This window comes from Podarcis tiliguerta, assembly GCF_965153285.1.
Source record: "Podarcis tiliguerta genome assembly, chromosome: 17".
Lineage (NCBI taxonomy): Eukaryota > Metazoa > Chordata > Lepidosauria > Squamata > Lacertidae > Podarcis > Podarcis tiliguerta.
Window position 1 is genome coordinate 25,516,264 of NC_139550.1, and position 22,364 is coordinate 25,538,627.

The 22,364-nt window shown below is 43.9% G+C and overlaps 1 protein-coding gene across 4 annotated transcripts in view; it reads left to right on the plus strand.

The window, feature by feature from the left end:
- SH3GL2 (SH3 domain containing GRB2 like 2, endophilin A1) overlaps nucleotides 1-20,921 on the plus strand; it is an 88,595-nt gene extending 67,674 nt beyond the window's left edge. For 2 of the 4 annotated variants that reach the window (XM_083420503.1, XM_083420502.1), the window contains 8 exons: nucleotides 3,363-3,447; nucleotides 3,953-4,025; nucleotides 8,920-9,063; nucleotides 10,513-10,646; nucleotides 14,244-14,402; nucleotides 14,963-15,066; nucleotides 16,510-16,634; nucleotides 19,201-20,921. In XM_083420503.1, the coding sequence (XP_083276629.1) occupies nucleotides 3,363-3,447; nucleotides 3,953-4,025; nucleotides 8,920-9,063; nucleotides 10,513-10,646; nucleotides 14,244-14,402; nucleotides 14,963-15,066; nucleotides 16,510-16,634; nucleotides 19,201-19,400 (1,024 nt within the window). In that variant the 3' untranslated portion in view covers nucleotides 19,401-20,921. Of the gene's footprint in view, nucleotides 1-3,154; nucleotides 3,211-3,362; nucleotides 3,448-3,952; nucleotides 4,026-8,919; nucleotides 9,064-10,512; nucleotides 10,647-14,243; nucleotides 14,403-14,962; nucleotides 15,067-16,509; nucleotides 16,635-19,200 lie in introns of those variants that run through there. The other 2 variants (XM_083420500.1, XM_083420501.1) reach the window with 2 other exon arrangements.
- The last annotated feature ends 1,443 nt before the right edge of the window (nucleotides 20,922-22,364 follow it).

Genomic DNA, 22,364 nt, shown 5'->3' on the forward strand with positions numbered 1-22,364 from the left:
AAATGGGACATATATAGAGGTTTTAAACCCCTGCTACTAATTGACGTTGATGGCTTTGATCAAATGTTGGACCTAGTTACAATAAAACAATTAGCACACTGTGTAGGAAATCAGGGATTCAAAGGACACCCAGTGTCTTATTACCACTGAATTCGGAAGAGACTATTACTTTTATCTTGTCATATGCTGCCATATCACAGGTGAATAAAAGGATCAAGAAAGTGAACTCCCGTGCCCCAATCTGGCAGGAGAGATTGAATATTTCGCATGGCCTCTGGTCTTTCTTTCATACCCATTGCAGTTGCCAATATAAATGTGGATGGTACACATTCCCATCCACAACATGATGCTGATCTGAGCCCCATTGAAAGAGCTGGATGCTACTTTTGATGTGAACGGACAACGTCTGGATTGGAGCCCAATTTTCAGCAGCCACTTATTTTGCCTTCCAATGAAATTTGTGTTGATCTACTTTTGCTTTGTGCTTTAAGCCCATGACTCATTAGGGGAAATGGATAAAGGCAGAGAATTGAATGAACCTAAAAGCAGAAGATGGGCAGCCAGATGAAAGCTAGATCCTTGCATATGCTTGTTCTATTTTCTTTGGACATATACGAGCTGTTTTAATGATTGGTGGGCTGTTGAGTGTTCACTGCAGTGAAGGAAGATTACTAGGTCTGTGTTTGCTCTGATGAACACCTGTGCCAGAAGCATGGAAGGGAGGAGGAAGTGGCAAAGGCAACGAGACATCTATAAATGCTTCCTCCTGCAGAGGAACTAGCAGGCCAGGTGCGCTCAGGCTGTACCAGTGGGTTGTCCCAATATTCTAGCAGAATGACACCAACTGTTCCTAATAAAAGGGTTGCTTGTTCATGATCACTAGGAGGCAGGTTTTGCCTGTGTCTTGCAGTGGTGATTTTGGAGACCTGCTTCCAGGGCCTGTCATTAGCCCCACCCAGTCATTCAAAGCATTGTGGGAGGGTGGCATCACAGGAGCAGTGAGGAAATTCTGGAGCAGAAGGCAAGGAGAATATTCTGGGGAGAGGGGTGGAAGAGGGATAATTTCATGTCCCTTGGTGTGATACTGGATCTCCCCATCTAGGTCCCACTTAAAAAAAGAATGAAAATATTCAGTAGTTTGTTAAAAATATATATGCCGGTACCTATTTCCTTAAAGCTACATAACAGATTAGGGATGTGGGTGACACCACAGAGCCTAGGGCTTGCTGATCAGAAGGTTGGCGGTTCGAATCCCTGCAACGGGGTGATCTCCTGTTGCTCGGTCCCTGCTCCTGCCAACCTAGCAGTTCGAAAGCACGTCAAAGTGCAAGTAGATAAATAGGGACCGCTCCGACGGGAAGGTAAATGGCGTTTCCATGCGCTGCTCTGGTTCACCAGAAGCGGCTTAGTCATGCTGGCCACATGACCCGGAAGCTGTACGCCGGCTCCCTCGGCCAGTAAAGCAAGATGAGCGCCGCAACCCCAGAGTCGGCCACGACTGGACCTAACGGTCAGGGGTCCCTTTACCTTTACCTTTACCTTTACATAACAGATTTGCACGTATGATACAGGAGAACAGAGGAGGCTCTGAAAACCCTAAGTGCAACTGTTATTTCAGGCCCAAAGATGTGATGTTGAATTTATGCTTGCATCTCATGTGCACATTTTCAGAATGCAAATAGCAGCTTCAGGTGGGAGGGACAATTGACTGATAATTGGCAGAATTTCAGCAGTCAGGGAAGAGGAGTTTAACCCTTTCCACCCCTGCTGTGCTCCTGTTGGAAATTGCTTTTTGAATTGGGAGGAAATGGCCCATTGGGAAGCTTCATAGTAATGTTGAAAATGTTGAACTTCTTAAATTAAGGGCCGTTCTTGTCCTGATTGAAACAGGTAAGTGGCCAAGAATACACAGCAAGGCAAAAAACTTCCTCCTTGCTCCCATTCATTCTTTGTAGAGCCAATGTGGTTAAAAGTATGAGACTGTGAAGACCTTGATTCAATTCTCCACTCGGCCATGAACCTGGGATCAGTTATTGTCTCTCAGCCTAACCCACCTCGCCAAATTGTTGTAAGGATAAAATGGGTGACACAGAACCACATGCAGACCGCTCTGAGCTGTGCAGAGGAAGGATAGGATATAATTGCAATAAATCAATGGAAAGGCCATTGCATTCAAGAATCTGCATTTCAGACTTGGTCTTATTAGATCTGCTACTTCCTAGGCTTCCTTCACTGCCTTTATTATTCCAGCCTTTTGATTTTATGTTGCTCTGAGACCTCAATTAGGCCAGTACTTCACTGTGCTAAGCATTGTAATGACACATAATAAACTTTAATTATTCCCCGGCCCTCAAAGTGCTTACTGTCATATAAACAACAAAGCAGGTGGGTGAACAAATGAAATGAGGGCATGGAAAGGAGATTAACAATATAAGCAGGTATCTGTTGTGTACATAACAATGCAGATGTACGTGAAAAGAATGGGGTAGATATTTGGTCAAGGATGGTAGCTGAGCAAGTGCAGGAGGACTATTTTCAGGTTTCTGCATAAGCCATTGAAAGTTGGCCATGTTCTGCTGGGTTTGGGAGCACGGACGGTCCTATCGTTCTGCAGAGTGATGTGGCCACCTCATGCAATAGTTTGGCAGAGGTGCTGAAAGACAGAGCTTTATGTGTGCCACATGACCTGCTCTGCAGCCTCTAAGCCAGCCTCCTACTTTGCGGGGCAGTGGACGCACTGTCTCATTGCTCGTGCTTCCAATTAAGATTCCACTGCATGTCTGATGAGCTTCCATTTGTGGAATGGGGAAGGGATGCCATTTTGGCCTCAAGGTGCCACATCTCTTCAATGTATTCACACTTAACCTCATCAGGTGTTTTAATACCAGTGAATGGGGCTGAATAATCTCCAGAACTCTCCCCCTGCTTCAAAATGTGACTCAGTTTTCCTGCTATAGCATTGTTTACCATAATGGTTCCATTTTAGGAGATACACTGTAGAATATTCAGAGTAGAATATTGAGAATATCTAGAGCCCAGAAGACTGGTAATAGCTTATTGAGCCTTAGCTTCTCTGAAAGGAAGGCTTGAGTCATATGTTCACCTCTCAATGAGGCATACATAGAAGCCTCCCAGAGCCTGTAGATGACTCTCTGTCTTGACATCTTTGATGCCTGACACTCAAAGTCGGAGATCCCCCTTGTGGTCTTGGTGAGTAAAGGGCTTCAGCTGCTCACTAACCAACTAATAGGTGCCTTGCTTTTATTTTTAAGGATGGAAGTAGACAATTGCTCCCCAGTTTTCCTTTCTTGTCCTGTCTGACAATGGTTGCTTTTCCCTACTCTTCTCCTTCCCAACTGCAGGCAGGAGATGTCAACAAAAGAGAGAACAAGGAAGGAAAACAGTCAGGGAGTGACTTCCTTGATCTTCTCTGCAAGAAAAAGCAAGGTACTGCCAGAGGATGAGTGAGTAGCAGCTCTCGCCCTCCCAGAAACTGGGGCCAGGTGAAATCTGGAAGTGGGCTCACCTGTGCCAGGTGTCTGTAGTGGCTATCGGAACCAGTGGTTTCTATAGGCTCTTGAAGGTTTCTGTCCCTGTTCTGGCTCATTAAGGAGGTTGTTGCATGAGGCAGAGTCTGCAGCATTATAGATTTTCTATCATGGCAGGCATAGGATTTTGCCACATACCCAGTAATATATTAGGGGAGAACAGCAGTGTGTTGGGTCTGTTAATCTGTAGTTGCTATTGACACAACTAGCACATTTGTGTCATCTACCACATATAATGAAGAATGATGGAAGAATAAGTACAGAAAACAAAAAGTATTGGATTATCCATCCTCATTGGGTGTTTCCTCTCTCCCTTTTATATCTTCTTCTTCTTCTTCTTCTTCTTCTTCTTCTTCTTCTTCTTCTTCTTCTTCTTCTTCTTCTTCGTCGTCTTCTAATTGCAGAAAGTGGATGTCACCAGCAGGGCTGTGATGGAAATAATGGCCAGGACAACAGAATACCTTCAACCTAACCCAGGTAATTGTCCTTCTTTGGGTGCATGTTGATTAAGAGCTCACTCACTTTATTCCAATCCTGCTTCAGATGGGCTTTTATTGAAAAACAGCAGAGTAAGAAATGATGTGTAGGAGAGATATTCTCTGTGCAAAGTATGACGTATATAGATGGTTTTAAGAGCTGCATGGACCCTGAATCTAAGGTGAGGAATTCACTAGCCTTTGTTGCCATACTTCTTGAATGTACATCAGCGCAAGGAACATCTTAATCTACACAGAAGGCTATTCTGCTTTCCCCTTTTCAGCAAAGTCTCACTTCCTCATGTTTACCAGAATCTCAACATTCAGGGCTCCTTTGTACAGTGAAAAGAAAAGACACCCGGCACTGTCATCCTGAACCCCCTTTGCCTTAGTTCTTAAAATGCTCTTGTATGAGTGGTAGGTGCTTCAACTAGGACAAGAGGAGCCTGGTATTTGTCAGTTCTCTCTTCCTCCTTAAGTGCTTTGTGCCCAATGCCTTCCTGTTCCCCAAGACTTGGAGATGGATTTTGAGGGCTACAGAGGAGGCGGTAGAGCCCTGCCATTTCAGCAAAATTCTGTTCCATAAAAAGAGTGGATGTTAGGAACCAAGCCATTGCCTTCTCCACCAGGGCCAGGGTCTTCACAGTGATGGCTCCAGCCTGGTGGAATGCTCTGTCCCATGAGACCAGGGCCCTGCAGGATTGAACTTCCTTCCACAGGGCCTGTAAGGCAGAGCTATTCCACCTGGCTTTCAATTTGAACTTAGGCTGATCTTTTATTCCCCTTCCTTCCCTCCCCCTGTGATCCCACAGCTAATTCTCCCCTGGTCTCCTCGCTGGCCCAAAACTAATTTAGCCAGCTAGCCCTGGTGATCACCTAATGTTTATTGGATGGATTTTCCCCCTAAATTGATTTTTTTAATTCGGAATTTATTGTTATTCACGTTTTATACTGTATTTTATACTGTCCACCTTCTCAGCATGCCATAAAGACAAAAGAAGAACCCGCTGGGTGAGGCCAATGTCTAGTCTAGTCCAGCCTCCTGTTCCCACAATGGCAGACGAAATGCCTGCAAGCTGGTCATGAGCTCAACAGCACTCTGCCCACCTGCGATTCCCAGAAAATGGGTATTTGGGGATGCCCTTGAGACTGACCCAGAAACTCCAGTGGGTGCAGAATGCCACGGCGAGACTCCTTACGGGGTCCTCGCTGCAGGATCACATTCACCCGGTGCTATACCAGCTGTACTGGCTCCCGGTGGAGTACAGGATCAGGTTTAAGGTGCTAGTTTTAACCTTTAAAGCCCTATACGGCCTAGGACCCTCGTACCTATGGGACTGCCTCTCGTGGTATGTCCCACGGAGGACCTTACGGTCTTCAAACAAAAACATCTTGGAGATCCCGGAGGTTAGGCTGGCCTCAACCAGAGCCAGGGCTTTTTCGGCCATGGCCCCGATCTGGTGGAACACTCTGTCACAAGAGACTAGGGCCCTGCGGGACTTGACATCTTTCTGCAGGGCCTGCAAGACAGAGCTGTTCAACCAGGCCTTTGGCCAAGGCACAGACTGACCCCCTCCTTTGGTAATTCTTAACAGAACTCTAGCCCAATGGTTGCCATCAATTTGATTTGAACTGATTTTATAATGAATCAATTTTAGAATGCTGTGTTATTTTACTGTTGTTAGCCGCTCTGAGCCCGGCTTTGGCTGGGGAGGGTGGGATATAAATAAAATTTTATTTATTTATTATTATTATTATTATTATTATGCATCTGACAGCATCGGTAGAGCATAGGCACTGTGAGCAGTAGCCATGGATTAAATGTCAGGGCTGGAATCTGGGGTCTTGTGTGTTCTGTTGGTCTGCCTGTATCTCTCACTGCCTGTTTATCACTATGTGCAGATGTGGTAGGGAGACAATGCTGAGTCTGGTTTCTTGGTGTGTTTGTGGATTGTATGCTGTGTTCGTACACATGCATTTAGAAGATGGGAAATACTTCTCAGAAATAGGTAATGGTTTTTGTCCTTCATGGTGGAAGAAGCCTGAGAAAGTATGGTCTCACTAGTTATAGTCTGCAGAGTCATTCTGTGCGTAATAGCTGTGCTTACAGGTGAAGCCTAACTGCATCGTGTCCCTAGGCTACTGAATACACCCACTTCTGTTCCAGTCAGTGCTCTTGAATTGTGCCAGCTGCTAAATGAGGCAAGAAGCTCTGACGTCCTGTTGAAAACACTTCAGATTCAAAGGGCAAACCGCAGGTTGAAAATCTTAAGCAACATAGTCTCCTCACATCCTGGTATCGACCCAGAACTCTGATGTGTATTGAATTAAAACATTGCTTATTTGCAAGGTGTTGACATCTGATTCCATATCAGAGCGTTTGGTAAAAATGGAATGGATGGAAATCAAACTTTGAAATATTTATTGGCTATGCAAGTGATGTTGGTTCTTTTCAGTTGTTACCAACATGCATTGAGTTTGCTCATTGGGTGGGGTGTCTGAAAAGGCGTTCCTGAGCACATACAGTGTATGCATATAGGCACTTCGTGTATTCTGGATATTTCATGGTGCAGACTTCCAGTCAGATTAAGCACCTGTGGTGCAGGGGCACCGGGGAGTGGCAATGTCTAGTTTTGGACAGACTTCTTCATGAAAATAAACACCATTTCCAACCCAGCCTTCATCTGAAGACTGCAAGGGGGTTGTGCAACAGTTTCACTGTTTCGTTGCTCCCTGGCTCAAGGTTCCAAGAGGACTGGAAAGGATTTAGTGAGCCCGGAAAGGATTTGCAGCGGAACAAACAGAGTGCAATGGCGCAAACCATTACTTCCCATCCTGCACTCCACCGGTATCATTATAGTGTTCTGTTTCCCACTCTGAGCAACAGAATTCTGATGATTTCCCCTGCCATCTCGTGGGTTTGGTTGCGATATATACGTTATGTGTTACTGAGCAATTTGTGCTGCAGAGGCACCACAGCCAAAACACATTTTCATAGATGAGTCACCGAGATAATAAGGTTTGCTTCCTAGGATAGGTTTTGTACTCTGAGACAGATACCCAGCTACAAAATGTATGCGTCATGCATCCACAACGGAGGAGTTGTGTGCATGCATAAATTACTCCAGGTCCCTTTACAGTCCATGTGAGTGTGGCTTCATATCTTTCCCGGTTGCAGCTGGCATATATTTTAAGGCGGGGAAACACATATCCATGCTCCTCTCATTCCTGATGTGATATGAGGATCTTTTGTGCACTCAGAAAGTCTCTTGAGCCACAGCTTCCTTGGAACCATGTAGAAAGAGTGAGTGGGTTAAGCTTATTACAACTGTCTGCTGTCCAGTGTGCTGATAGTTGTAGTGCCAGGCATTGGGGGTGGGAAAGCAGGCAGTCTGCTCACTTAATACAGAGCTTTAGAGGAAAGAAGGAAGAAACAGTTCTGTCTCTCTTCCCTGCTGCCCAAGGCACCCATGTAGGCAGAAGAATCATAGAAAGAGAACCTTTCTATGATATGAGTTTTTGCTGTTGTTACTGATATTAACTGATATTACAGTGGTACCTCAGGTTACAGACGCTTCAGGTTACAGACTCCGCTAACCCAGATATAGTACCTTGGGTTAAGAACTTTGCTTCAGGATGAAAACAGAAATTGCGGGGCGGCAGCGGGAGGCCCCATTAGCTAAAACGGCACCTCAGGTTAAGAACAGTTTCAGGTTAAGAACGGACCTCCAGAACGAATTAAGTTCTTAACCTGAGGCACCACTGCACTGATATTAACTTTTTGTATCATTATTTTTGTGTGGAAGTTGTTCAGTTTGGTTATGTAGTTCTTAATGTGTTTTATTTGTTTTTATGACTACTTTGGGATGCGGGTGGTGCTGTGGGTTAAACCACAGAGCCTAGGACTTGCTGATCAGAAGGTGATGGGGTGAGCTCCCGTTGCTCGGTCCCTGCTCCTGCCAACCTATCAGTTCGAAAGCACGTTTAAGTGCAAGTAGATAAATAGGTACCACTCTGGCGGTAAGGTAAACGGCGCATCTGTGTGCTGCTCTGGTTCGCCAGAAGCGGCTTAGTCATGCTGGCCACATGACCTGGAAGTTGTACGCCGGCTCCCTTGGCCAATAAAGTGAGATGAGCGCCGCAACCCCAGAGTTGGCCACGACTGGACCTAACGGTCAGGGGTCCCTTTACCTTTACCTTATGACTACTTTGCTATGTTTGTGATCATGTAAATCTTTTCATATTGTAAGCTGCCTTGAGCATTGTTTTAACTGTGGAAAGGTGGCATACAAATAAAAAATGATGATCGTGATCATGAACCTACTCAAGTGACGCTGGCACAAAACCCCCACGCATGCACTGAGTAAAATAACATAAGCTTCACCACCCCACCACCCCTCTCTCTCCCGTCCCCTCCTCTTTTCTTACCAACCCTATACTGCATATCACACAAATGTCTCACAACAAATGTAACTGAGCTGTAGACAACACAACCTGAAGAAAGAGACAACACATGTGCTTTTGTAAATAATAATAAAATAATAAAATTTTATTTATATCCCGCCCTCCCCAACCAAAGCCGGGCTCAGAGCGGCTAACAACAGTAAAAGTAACACAGTTTACATAAAATCACAATCAATTAATTGAAATACATTCTAAAATCAATTCAATTCTAAAATCAATTCAGAGTCAAATTAATGGCAACCACTGGGCTAGAGTTCTATGAGGATTACAGAAGGAGAGAGGGAGTCAGACTGTGGCAAAACCTGGAGGAAATGGAGTTTCACCATGGCTGAAGAACTCACTGGGAGAACTCTTTTAAAAATTATTATTCTGTCTCTGGTCCTGTATTGTCACCTTTTCTTGAGCTAATTAGCTTGTTTGCTTGCTTGCAGCTTCCAGAGCTAGACTCAACATGCTCAACACTATGTCCAAAATCAGAGGCCAGGAGAAAGGACCAGGTTACCAGCAGGCAGAGGCCCTGTTAGCAGATGCGATGCTGAAGTTTGGAAAAGAACTTGGAGACGACTGCAACTTTGGTAATGTGATTTTTGAAATCCGCACTGTAAGATACCTCTGGCTGGACCTTCTCGGGGTTAGGCCTCCAGAGGTGGCACAAAAATGGCAAAACCTGATTATGCCACATTTTATTTATTTAAACAAATTTATGTCCTGATTTTTGAGAGAAGTTCCCCACAAAGTGGCTCACAACAAGATTTAAAATCACAACATACCATACATTTATTCAGGCAGATTTTTCCCATGTGGGAGGGCCAGGACCAAGCACATGCAGAGAACCCTCATGCAAAATGTGTAGCTGCAGCCACAATTAGTTTTGAATCTCTGCATCTGTTTTGCCAAATTGTTCTTTTATGAATTAAATGTTCATAACTGGACCTTTGGAGAATAGTTTGTATCAGACGCAAGCTCCCAGTACAAAAATTCAACATCACACCATATGTAGGGTTGCCATATTTCAAAAAGTAAAAACCAGGATACCCCAAAAGTTTTTGAGCTTCTAAAAGTAAAACCCTAAAGTTGTTGAGCCAAAACATTCGATTTTTCAATTGACTTGCCTAAGATCCAGGACAAAGCGGATATTCCTCCCGGACGTCAATACTGCTTATTTTCTGACAGTTAAACATTTGGGGCTGTTTCACACAAAGGCTAACTACACAGAATATACACTGCTGGGCATAGTAGCAACCCTTGGGCTCATGTAATTTTCTCCAGCATGCACAGATAACCTTCAGTCTGAACCAGGGCTTACAGGCATGAGTGCTTTTAATAGTAGATCTTGCTTGCATGAGATGTCCACTGAAAAGGGATGTCCTGATCTTATGAGCATTGTCTACTCACATAAGCATAGATAGATAGATGATAGATAGATGATAGATAGATAGATAGATGATGATGATAGATAGATAGATAGATAGATAGATAGATAGATAGATAGATATAGATGATAGATTGATATAGGCTTTCTCACATCCTGAAATGCTTATAAGCTTTTGTTTCTAATCTTCTTAGCTGCACTAGAGCCTGATTTCCACACTAGAAGTGTGGAAAACTATTGGTTTTTACAAATAAACAAATTAATGACTGGTATTCCCCAGGCTGGGTCTGAATGAGGCCAACATAACAGATAACCAAGGGTCATCTGGGAGGGAGTTGCATGATTATGTGCCATGATACAGAAGTTCTGTTGCCTAGAATGCCTTTAGTGATATTCAACATTAGTTGTACATTAGAATGATTGAAATCAGTGGATTAAATCCAGCGGTTTCAGTGGGTCTATTTGTGTATGATTAATGCTGGTTTTCACCCCTGTGTTTTTGTTTCCTGAGAAATTACTGAGCTTAGGAACCGTGCTTAGAATTTTATTTCTGTAATGAACTTCTCAATACTTGCCCTGCTCTATGCTGATGTGGAAGCACAGTCTTTGCTTCTTTGTCAAGATTAAGTAGACTCTTCTTCCATTTCTTCAGGCCCAGCTCTCGGTGACGTTGGGGAAGCAATGAGGGAACTTTCTGAGGTGAAAGATTCTTTGGACATTGATGTGAAACAGAATTTTATTGATCCCCTTCAAAACCTTCATGACAAAGATCTGAGAGAAATACAGGTAATTTGCTGAGAAATTAACTGGCCGTTGCAAGATACACAGCAGAACCATTGCTCTGTAGCTCCTCCTTTCTATTCCACATAATACAGGATACCAGGATAGAGAAACCAAGGGGTGAGGTCAGTGCGGTGCACATGCACTGGCGGGAGACCTGATTGGATCTGTTGGTATGCTTGCACTGTATTCACCTTACCTCTGCCCTGCTCCATATCTGTACAGTGGTGCCTCGCAAGACGAAAAGAATCCGTTCCGCGGGTCTTTTCGTCTTGCGGTTTTTTCGTCTTGCGAAGCAAGCCCATTGACGGAGTAGCGCTATTAGCGCTATTGGCAATTTAAGGGCTAAAAACGGCTTTTTAAGGGGTGGGGGGTTAGCGGTTTTGCTGCTAAAATGCTTTTAGCAGCTTAGCGATTCAAAATAAGGGGTTTTGGAGCAAAAAAAAAAAAAATCAATTTTTTTCGTCATTTTTCGTCTTGCGAAGCAAGCCCATAGGGAAATTCGTCCTGCGAAGCGCCTCTGCAAACGGAAAACCCTTTCGTCTTGCGGGTTTTCCGTCTTGCGAGGCATTCGTCTTGCGGGGCACCACTGTAATTTAATTGTGTGTGTGTGTACGTACACACACACACACACACACAATATTTTCTATCTATCTATCCTATGTATCTATCCTATCTATCATGCATCATCTATCATCTATCATCTATGGCCTAGGACCCTCGTACGTACGGGACCGCCTCTCCCGGTATGCCCCACGGAGAGCCTCAAGGTCCATAAATAGCAACACCCTAGTGGTCCCGGGCCCTAAGGAAGTTAGATTAGCCTCAACCAGAGCCAGGGCCTTTTCAACACTGGCTCCGGCCTGGTGGAATGCTCTGCCTCATGAGACCAGGGCCCTGCAGGATCTGATTTCTTTCCGCAGGGCCTGTAAGACAGAGTTGTTCCGCCTGGCCTTTGGCTTGGAGCCAATTTGATTCCCTCACCCTCTTTCTTTTTTCTTTCTCCTCCTGTGATGAGGCTGCATTTTAATATTTTAATGTTTCTATATTTTAATGTTGTATTTTAATCTTGTTTTTAAGTTGTATTCATTCAGCTTGTTTTTATATTGTTTGTTAGCTGCCCTGAGCCTGGCCTTGGCTGGGGAAGGCGGGGTATTATTATTATTATTAATAATAATAATAATAATAATAATAATAATAATAATAATAATAATAATTAATATCTATCTATCATCTATCTATCATCTATCTATCTATAATCTATCTATCATCACCTATCTCTATCTTAGAAGAAGGAGTAGTTAAATGGTGGTCATACCAATACATAACATTGCTCAGCTCATTTTAACTCTGCAATCCTATGTATGTTTATTCAGAAGTGAATCTTCAACGGGATGACTCCCAGGTAAGCGCATAGCACTGGATCCAACCCTTTATGCAGTGCAGCACAGGGATAATGTAATTAAAAGTGGAAACAAGGATTCCAAGAATAGAAATCACTCCCAGCGGCAAGTTCCTACTCCAAAGTCAAAACTAAGAGAACATTCCCTGGTGGCCAGTGTTGCGGTCCTCATCTACACGATAGCATCTTCCCCAGTAGCCTGAGAATTGTAGTTCTGTTCAGACACTGGTGTTTGGATACAGGCTCACTCAGAGCTCTAATGGCTTACTGGAGAGCACTTGAAAAAATGTTTTATTTCTAAAATTATTATTTTTATTTTAGATATTCCTAAACTGTTCTTTAATTTAGTGGGCTGTAAGTACACCTTACTAGGGACGCGGGTGGCGCTGTGGGTTAAAGCCTCAGTGCCTAGGGCTTGCCGATCGAAAGGTTGGCGGTTCGAATCCCCGCGGCAGGGTGCGCTCCCGCTGTTCGGTCCCAGCGCCTGCCAACCTAGCAGTTTGAAAGCACCCCTGGGTGCAAGTAGATAAATAGGGACCGCTTACTAGCGGGAAGGTAAACGGCGTTTCCGTGTGCAGCTCTGGCTCGCTAGAGCAGCGATGTCACGCTGGCCACGTGACCCGGAAGTGTCTCCGGACAGCGCTGGCCCCCGGCCTCTTGAGTGAGATGGGCGCACAACCCTAGAGTCTGTCAAGACTGGCCTGTACGGGCAGGGGTACTGTTACCTTTAAGTACACCTTAGGCAAATGAAAGGTTGTTTATATCACAGCTTTCTAAACAAAACAAAACAAAAAAACACCAGAACCCCATGCACAGATTAAAAACAAATAAACCCAAAGAGCAATAGGAAAGCAACAGCATCAGAAGACTCCAGTCATGTTACCAGCTCTTAACTTTCTGCCAATTTTTCTATTAAAAGGCTAATAAGCTCCCTAGAACTGGGCAGTGAAGTAGCTTGGCAGGATTGCCTCCATAATTGTGGCCCATATCCACCATTTTTTGCTAGCAGATGGCAGGGTTTAAAGGTTGCGCGGCAAAGAAATTCAATGCAGCAGTTGCGCTAGTGGAAGTTTGTTGTGCAACAGCCAATGTTTATGGTGCAGTTTGTTTCACAGCAATGCTTGGTAAAGTACTTATGTTTTCCCTTGTCCAACAATGTTTCGCCAGCGCAACAAGAACATCACTAATCAACTTTAACTTTGTGCTACATTGGATGCACTCTCAGCTCCCTCTGCAGTGAAGTCTTGTGCAGCACTGCTTTCTTCAAGGACTGCAAATTTGATGGAATTTCCTGTCAGTATAAACGCCTACTTATTGTTTTAATTGTGGTAGGAGGGTAGCTATTGAAATGCTGTACAATCAACAAAATAAAACAAGGGCGATCTCGGAGTACCACTTTTCCTGATGATCTTTAGAGCCTGGAAAGGCAACATTCTTGTGATAAACATAGTTTCTGATGTAGTTGGTAGTTGTCAAAATTCAAGGAAGCAGTGTGTGGTCCTTGAATAAATAAGGATGTAATTAAGATGCACAGCTGGTCTTGAATTCACTGTGAAGCTTTCCTATCCACTACAGTGTTATGTCTGGAGTTGGGATTCTTGAATAATAGGCAGGAAGGATTCTAGAGGGCAGCATCTGATTGGCAGTGGAGCCGTCCAATCCGGCTCCAGAAGGGAAGTTTGAACTAACCTATCAGGTGTGATCTAGCGTGTGGTTACAGGATATATAGCCTGGGTCTGGGAGGGACTACAAGCCAGGCTACACCCTGACTGTTTTTATCTGACTACTCTGGAATAAACTGGAAGAACTGATGGGCTTTCTCTGAGTATACCGGTATTTCATACAGTGAGACAAAAATTAGGTTGCAAGCTAAAATTGCTTGGGTTTTTTTTTTAAAGTTGCATATTTAGGCAAATAATGTTATATTAAAAATATGACTGTGTGGTTCTCCTATTCTATGTATTTCAGCCTTCACTCACTCTGATAGGCTAGTTTCACATCTAAACAGCTACCAACTTTGACTTCTGCCCTTTATCTGCAATACGAGTAGCATACGGTCTTGATTCTACAGCAGAATCTGTGGGTACTTAGTCAACTCATTCCATATAAGTTTGAATGTATAGTCTTTATTTAGTCCACTGTGTTTGTAAGGCAGAGGCGAGGGCTTGCAGAAACTCTCTCCACCCTTTCCCCCTCTTCAGCATCACCTTAAAAAATTGGAGGGCAGACGCCTGGATTTCGATTACAAGAAGAAAAGGCAAGGCAAAATCCCAGATGAAGAACTCCGTGCGGCTCTGGAGAAGTTTGATGAGTCAAAGGAAGTTGCTGAGTTGAGCATGTTTAATCTGCTAGAAATGGATGTGAGCAAATCTCTTATCTCCTTGGAATGTGTTGTATTATTGACATGATTGTTGGCAGTTTAATGACTTTTTAAATGAGTAGAAAAACAAAACAAAACTGAGTTTTGTGTTCATGTTTTCTAGACTCTCTTCCATGAATATGCATCATCATATTTCTTAAAACAACAGAGCTAGCATGCACAATAATAATGTTTTATTTGTGTGCAAGCTAGTCTGTGTATGGACTCTTAACATAAGAAGCACTTTGCTGCCCAGGGCCAACGTCTATCTAGCCCTCATTCCAGAACCCAGCTAGAATTGAATGATTCTTTCTCAGAAAATGCCCAGTACTGATCGACCAGTCTGCCACTGGTATACCAATGGTTCTGCCCATTTCCTTCCGAAGTGAGCTCCTAACACAAGTCTACATACATTTATGTTCACTTTGGCTCTCCAGTCCAATACAGATAGTACTTTATTCACTGTTTCTTGCATGTTTGAGTCTTGGTGCCTTTACGAAAGCTCTTTGAATAAGCTGCACGACAATAATCAACGCACATTTTCAATATCTCCCTTTTCAGATCGAGCAAGTGAGCCAGCTATCTGCCCTTGTACAAGCCCAGCTGGAGTACCACAGGCAAGCCACACAGATCCTCCAGCAAGTTAGTTCCAAGTTGGAAGAGAGGTAGCTAAATATTTCTGATGTTCTTAAAAAAAAGGTGTAGGGATCTGAGGCTTAATATATGTTTCAATTTGTGTATATTGTCTGTGCAAACTTGTCAGTAGTGCTGAACCAGTAAAAACAGGCATGAAAATTGTATTGTTGATCTGTTCAGTCTTTTAACACATAACTTAAATCCCATTGGTTGCAGCCACCAGGAAGTAAGATACGTAAGTGTAACTTAGGGCTGGAGCATGTTATATTTTGCTGCAGGCGCTCAACCGAAAACATCCTCATTGGGATGAGGTCTCTACCATCACCACCATCCCTAGCCTTACTAGTATTCACACAGTTGCTCCCATGCCAGTAAAAGAACAGATACAGATGGATTGAAATGTTACTTCTAAAGACTGGTGCTGGGGTTAGTTCCCTTTTTTCATTCTGAAGTCATGTGTACCTATTTCAGGTCTTGCAAAACTTGGAGCTGGCTTCTTTGCTTGTTTTAAATTCTGTAAGTTGTTGACAGGAAGATTTTGGAGCTACCTAATACGGTATGGAGACGCGGGTGGCGCTGTGGGTTAAACCACAGAGCCTAGGACTTGCCGATCAGAAGGTTGGCGGTTCGAATCCCCACGACGGGGTGAGCTCCCATTGCTCGGTCCCTGCTCCTGCCAACCTAGCAGTTCGAAAGCATGTCTAAGTGCAAGTAGATAAATAGGTACCGCTCCGGCGGGAAGGTAAACGGTGTTTCCGTGCGCTGCTCTGGTTCGCCAGAAGCGGCTTAGTCATGCTGGCCACATGACCCGGAAGCTGTACGCGGGCTCCCTCGGCCAATAAAGCGAGATGAGCGCCGCAACCCCAGAGTCGGTCACGACTGGACCTAATGGTCAGGGGTCCCTTTACCTTTTAATACAGTATGCCTTTACACTTTTACTCAACTATATATAGTCTTTCTTCTGTTGACTTTAAGCACCTTGGACAAGTCCAGTCTGTTGCATTCTATCAACGGAGAGTTCAATATATTCAGTGAGCCGGGCAGAATCTGCATAGCTTCAGTTCCACTGCAAATGTAACCTCAAACTGCAGAACATGACAGCTTTGCAGAAACACAGCTTTCCTGAGGTCTTTTGCAATCAGACCTTCCGGGAAAAAGTACAAAAGGATCTACTATGATGAAGGGTTATAATCAGTGCTATTTTTCTAGAAAAAGAGGTACCAGAGCTCACCATGAACTTCTCCCTTGTTATCTTAGAATGGCAATGGTGCTCACCTGAGAGGTGCTGGAGCTGAGCTCTGGTGAGCTCCGGCTGAAAAAAGCCCTGGTTATAAATATACCAAAACAAAACAAAATATCTAAGAGACTCCAGTTTATTCAGAATGCAAGGAAAACTTTTTGTCTTTCTTTAGTCTTGGTGCTTACGATTTGCTGATGAATTGCTTGCTCAGGATTTGCTTATCTTCTGGCAGGATAAAAGATGCCTCGGTTCAGCCCAGAAGAGAGTATCAGCCAAAGCCCCGCATGAGTTTGGACTTCTCTGAAAACAATCAGCACAATGGAGGGCTCTCTAATGCCTCCACTCCCAAGCCCTCAAGTAAGAGGAGGTGGAAAGGAGGGGTGGGGAACATATGATAGTCAAGTCTCTCTGGGGGTTGCTCTGAAAATTAATACTAAACAAGGACAAACGCTGGCATGAGTGACTCCAGCAATAGCATTTTCAATTCCTGGCTAGGAATGCCCAAAGGTTGAATTCTGTAGAAAGATGCATGGGCAATATCAGATGTGGGAACACCTTACATAATTCACCATGGAAGACATGCCCAGACTTTCCCCCTTGGATATGAGACAAGGAGCATTGAAAAGCAGGGGCATCTGTCAGCATAATTCATTGGTTGATCTCGCATACATTTATATTTTTCTCTACTGTTCCTCCAAAAAGACAAAGCCGGCACACATGACATCATCTCCTTTTATTCTCACGGTGCGAATGAATGAATGAATGAATATTTATTTGCACCAGCCATCGGCCATGGCAATAAAACAACAATACGATATACAAAGAATTTAAAAATTCAGTTTTATAAAATACATTTTAGGGTTTTTAATCAATAGTCAAATAGTGGATCTTACTCTGATTGCCCCAGCTAAAAACTGTGTAGCCTTTGCTGTCACCTGCTCATGTTGATCTGCCAAGAGAAAGGACACTGTGGCAGTGGCTGGGCGACCTGGAATGGACAATAAAAGAGGGGTGATAATCTCATTCCTCAAGTCTTTATAAAGGGTGCAAGCCAGAAGGGGATGTGCCACCGATTCGATACTGCCATCTCCACAGGGACAGAAGCATTTTTCATGTGGAATCTGCTGGAATCATCCCTCAAGTACAGCCAAGGTCAATACATTCAGTCTTGCGAGAGTAAAAGCACATCTATATTTTAGAATTGCTAGGTTATTTAGATTGTTTAGGGGGCCAGAGAGTCGAGATGGGAAGGTGGAAAATAATTATACCATGGGCAAAATTTCCTTATTGTGGCCAAGTTGTTCTGATGCTCGATATCATTTAGGCACTGACAGGTTGTGAGGTTGCAATGCCTAAAGCATTCCTCCATGTGTTGCCGATCCAATGCCATTCGTAGATTTACCAACCCAACTGGCAGCAAAGACAGAAAAGGGTGGTGGCTCCTGAAAGAGGGGCCCATGCTCACCTTCATAATCTGTGTTGACCAAAGACCTCCTGACTCCACCCCAGCTCATTCAGTATAAAATGTGGTCCTGGTACTGGGTGCAAACCATTGAATATGTCTAGGCTGAAGTATGCAATTCTTGGTCTGAGGACATGATCTAGACCACAGGCTAGTTTCCCTCAAGATGCCCACCATGCTCCTTTAAAAAATAAAATAAAATAAAATAAAGTGTTCCTATGAAGCAAAAATTAAAAACTCAGTTGACACAGTGTTGGAGTGCATTTGTGCATGCTCCCTGTGAGGTGTGGGTCTCTGTGTGGGTTGCCCCACTTGATTTTGTCTACACCCATTTCTGGTATGGGACCCTCAGAGGGCCACCAAATAAAGTTAGCTACTCCTGGCACAAGGTACGTGGGTGGCGCTGTGGTCTAAACCACAGAGCCTAGGGCTTGCCGATCAGAAGGTTGGCAGTTCAAATCCCTGTGATGGGGTGAGCTCCCATTGCTCTGTCCCTGCTCCTGCCAACCTAGCAGTTCGAAAGCACGTCAAGTGCAAGTAGATAAATAGGTACCACTCTGGCAGGAAGGTAAACGGTGTTTCCGTGTGCCGTACTGGTTTGCCAGAAGCGGCTTAGTCATGCTGGCCACATGACCCGGAAGCTGTACGCCGGCTCCCTCGGCCAGTAAAGTGAGATGCGCGACGCAACCCCAGAGTCGGCCACGACTGGACCTAATGGGGTCCCTTTACCTTTACCTTACTCCTGGCACAAATGCTTCCACACACTGGGAACTCTGCACTCTCAGGTTTCCTGGTCCTGCTTAGAGAACCTACATGTGTCCACCCCACTGAATGTAGGGGAGTCAAGCGTGTTGCCAGCAGCCACGATGTCCTTGCCATGTGTTCCATCAATGAAAGTTTTGATGGTGAGCAGAAGTCTCCGATGGCATTGTGGACGCCTGTCCTTTTACTGAGGTTTGTTGAACCCTCCATGGACTTCCGAGCATCATTCCTGGGCTGCGTTCAGCTTAGTGAGTCGAAAGTTGCACAAGGTCCATACTCGAGAATAAAAAAAAAAGTTGTGCAAATTGTGTGTGTGTTTGTGTAGGCAGCAGCCAAATTGGGACGGCAGCACTAGGATATGGAGGTTAATATGTCCTCCCATGTCCCAAACCTATGCTATAACCAGACATTTATCAGCTAGTATGACTACTCTCCTCAGCCAGTCCAAGGGCCCATCTGGTCCAGCATTTTTTTTTATGCTGGAACAGATTTATTTATTTTTGCCATGTGTAGGGTACCTGGTTCCCTTCAGTTGTCACTGCCTACAGTGCCCACCATCCCTTGCCATGCTGGCTGGGGCTGATGAGGGCTGGAGGTCACCACGTTGCCTACCCCTGACTTCTGCCAGTATTGATTTCTCTCTCTCTCTCTAAGCGCCTTTGTTTTTGTTCCCCTCTCTTCCCTCTGCTTCCTCTGCAGATGTTCCCATGGACCAGCCGTGCTGTCGAGCTCTGTATGACTTCGATCCCGAAAACGAAGGGGAGCTGGGCTTTAAAGAGGGTGATATCATTACCCTCACTAACCAGATTGACGAAAACTGGTATGAAGGCATGCTTCATGGCCAGTCGGGCTTCTTCCCTATTAATTATGTGGATATTCTCGTCGCTTTGCCTCATTAGGAGGGCCGAGTCACCGTGTCTTAATCTCCCCCCCTCCCTCGAGAAATAAATAAAACCAGGTCATGTGTCGACACCACTGCTTTTAAAAAACAAAGCAATGAATACATAATATGGCTGCTTACTCCACATCACAAATACAAGCTGCGGTGGTGTTTTTTTCTTAAAACAAAAACAAAAAACCAGTCATCGGGCCCCCACAGACAATCCTTGGTTTTCGTGTTGTCATGCTACATCGTGGTGATGCGTGTTATCTTCTCCAGGCTGTGTGCCCAGGCACGTGGGACTTTCACGTTCACACACGCATGGTTGCCACAAAGAATGATGGGGGGAGAAAGTGGCGGTAGGCGATTTGAGTCAGTCATAGTGTTGGGAATGGGGGATGCAGTTGAGTTAGCTGGGAAGAAAAGCCTGTCGCCAGTCTACTGCCATTTTAGTTCTCCCATCGAAAGCGGGGAGCTGGGTAGCGCCCCTGATTGTTCCATCTTTCCCTTCCCAAATGTTGCGGTTTATGCGGGCCTAATATCGCTAACCAGCTTCTCATGTCGTTCTTCTCTTAAAAAGGAAAAAATAAAGGGGGAGGGGAAAGACAGAGTCCTGTCCTTGGAGAAACAGCATAGCGTATATTTCAGTTTCTCCGCAGATGAATCGCCACTATTCTATACCCGCTGTTGGCGTAGAACCAGCTTTTATATACGCAATAGTTCAATAGAGGCCTGTGCAGTATCCAGGTTACCTTTTGAAAACACCCAAAGGCCAGGCCAGGAAAGTAAAGCGCCACAAGCCAATGTGGCTTTCCTCAGAAATGTTGGACATACAACAACAACAACAACAACAACAACAACAACAACAACAACAACCTAATGCCAGCAGCAAATAGATGATGCTAGAAGAAAAATCTAAAGAAACAAACAAACACAACTGTTTTCACTTTGTGTAAAGTCTAGGCACAGAAAAACAACCCCAATATTATTCTACATCTTCACTGAAAAATAATAATGAAAAGCAACTCACGTTATGTAATTTTTATTTTCATCTACCTTGTGTTCTTCGAACATCATTTGTGTATATTCTGCCCTCAGTGAGGACAAAACAAAACAAAACAGAAGAATCTTTGTGCTGAGCAATTAAAGCGACATGTGGCTATATATGCAAAAACATTCAAGTTGATTTTTCCTCTCCAGAGTCATATATATATATATATATATATATATATATATATATATATATCCCGTTCCGCGTCCTACATTTTGTGTGTGCATAGTGATGTCTCTAGCTGATTCACTGTTCCTATTTTTGGTAACTGCTGTAAGAGTTTGTTTTAATTTGAGTTGCCCAGAGTTCTATTTATCTATCTACGTACATATATATTTCTATATGTACAGACTCTTCCTGCACTGCTTTGGACGTGCCGCTTCAGTATTGGACCATGTGAAACGACGGCAATCCTCCTGCTTTTAATGTATAAACTTATACCATGGAGAGCATTGTTATTTCAAATAAAAATGCGGATTGACTAGTGAATGAGTGTGTGTACTTTCCCCCACATATCACTGATTTGCTGTTTCTCTTGTTGTGCCAGCACAATCAAATTCTGTAGGTCGGGGCAGGGGGGTTTGGAGAGGGGGCTTGGGAGAACTCCTAGTAAAAATCTGGGGGATTTGCATGAGATCAACACCTTTTTCCGACTTCCAATTGTCTAGCTATAGCAACAACTAACAACCCACCCACCCCAGTTTCCTTATCCTCCCAGAATCTTAATTTTATTTGTTTGTTTGAAATACTTATACGCCACCCTTTGCCAAAATTGGCTCCGATGTAGTTTTCGTCGTTAAAAATGCCACGGCAATAAGAACACAGAATAAAACAACCACTACATAAAACAGAACCATTGGCAAATGCCTAACATGTAACAGCCTGGTGGTTTTGCCTGGTGCCTGGAAAAAACCAAAACGAAACAAGTGCTGGTCACTTGAGCCTCCCTAGGAAGGGCTTTCTATAAATGGGGTGCCACCACCAAAAAAGCCCTGTCTCTGATTGTCGCCTGCTTCACCTTTGACAAGGAAGTAACAGAGGAAAAGGTCTTTGGCTAACCCAAGATGCAGGCATCAAGATGCTATGGGAGGTAAAGGAGCTCAGTCCCAAGCTGTTAAGTCTTCACAAGTCAATATCAGCAGCTTCATCCAATTCTGTTTTATTAAGTTTCAGTATTTTTAGCATATACAGTCAAAACACAATTTCATATTTTCTCTTATTTTTGTCGACTTCCCTTTTTCCCATGGAGTTGTTTCTCCCGTTCTGATGCTAACTATCTTCTATCTCTCAAATCATAACCATAATATGGTAGTACCTCTAGTTATGAACTTAATTTGTTCCGGAGGTCCGTTCTTAACCTGAAACTATTCTTAACTAGAGGTGTGCTTTTGCTAATGGGGCCTCTTGCTGCTGCTGCACCGCCAGCACACAATTTCCGTTCTCATCCTGGGGCAAAGTTCTCAACTTGAGGTAACACTTCCAGGTTAGCAGAGTTTGTAACCTGAAACATTTTTAACCTGGGGCATTTGTAACCTGAAGCGTTTGTAACCTGAAGTGTTTGTAACCTGAGGCATTTGTAACTCGAGGTACCACTGTGGTATAGTCTAATTACTTCTGTTGCTCATAGCTCAAATCCTGCTTGCATGTTCATCATACTACAATATTTCTTTAAATAGTCTGAAAAGGGCATCCTTTCTTCCATAAAACATTCGTCATTAGATTCTCTTAATTTTGCCAGTTCTGCAGATTCCATTATCTTACTTATCCATTTTTCTTTGGTTGGAGCTGCTTCTTCCTTCTGTTTCTGTGCATATAGAATCCTAGCTGCTGCTGTTACATACATAAAAAACTTTGACATTTTAGAGGGAGGGATTTCTACCCCTATAATCCCTAACAGAAATGCTTAGGGCGCGCGCGCGCACACACACACAC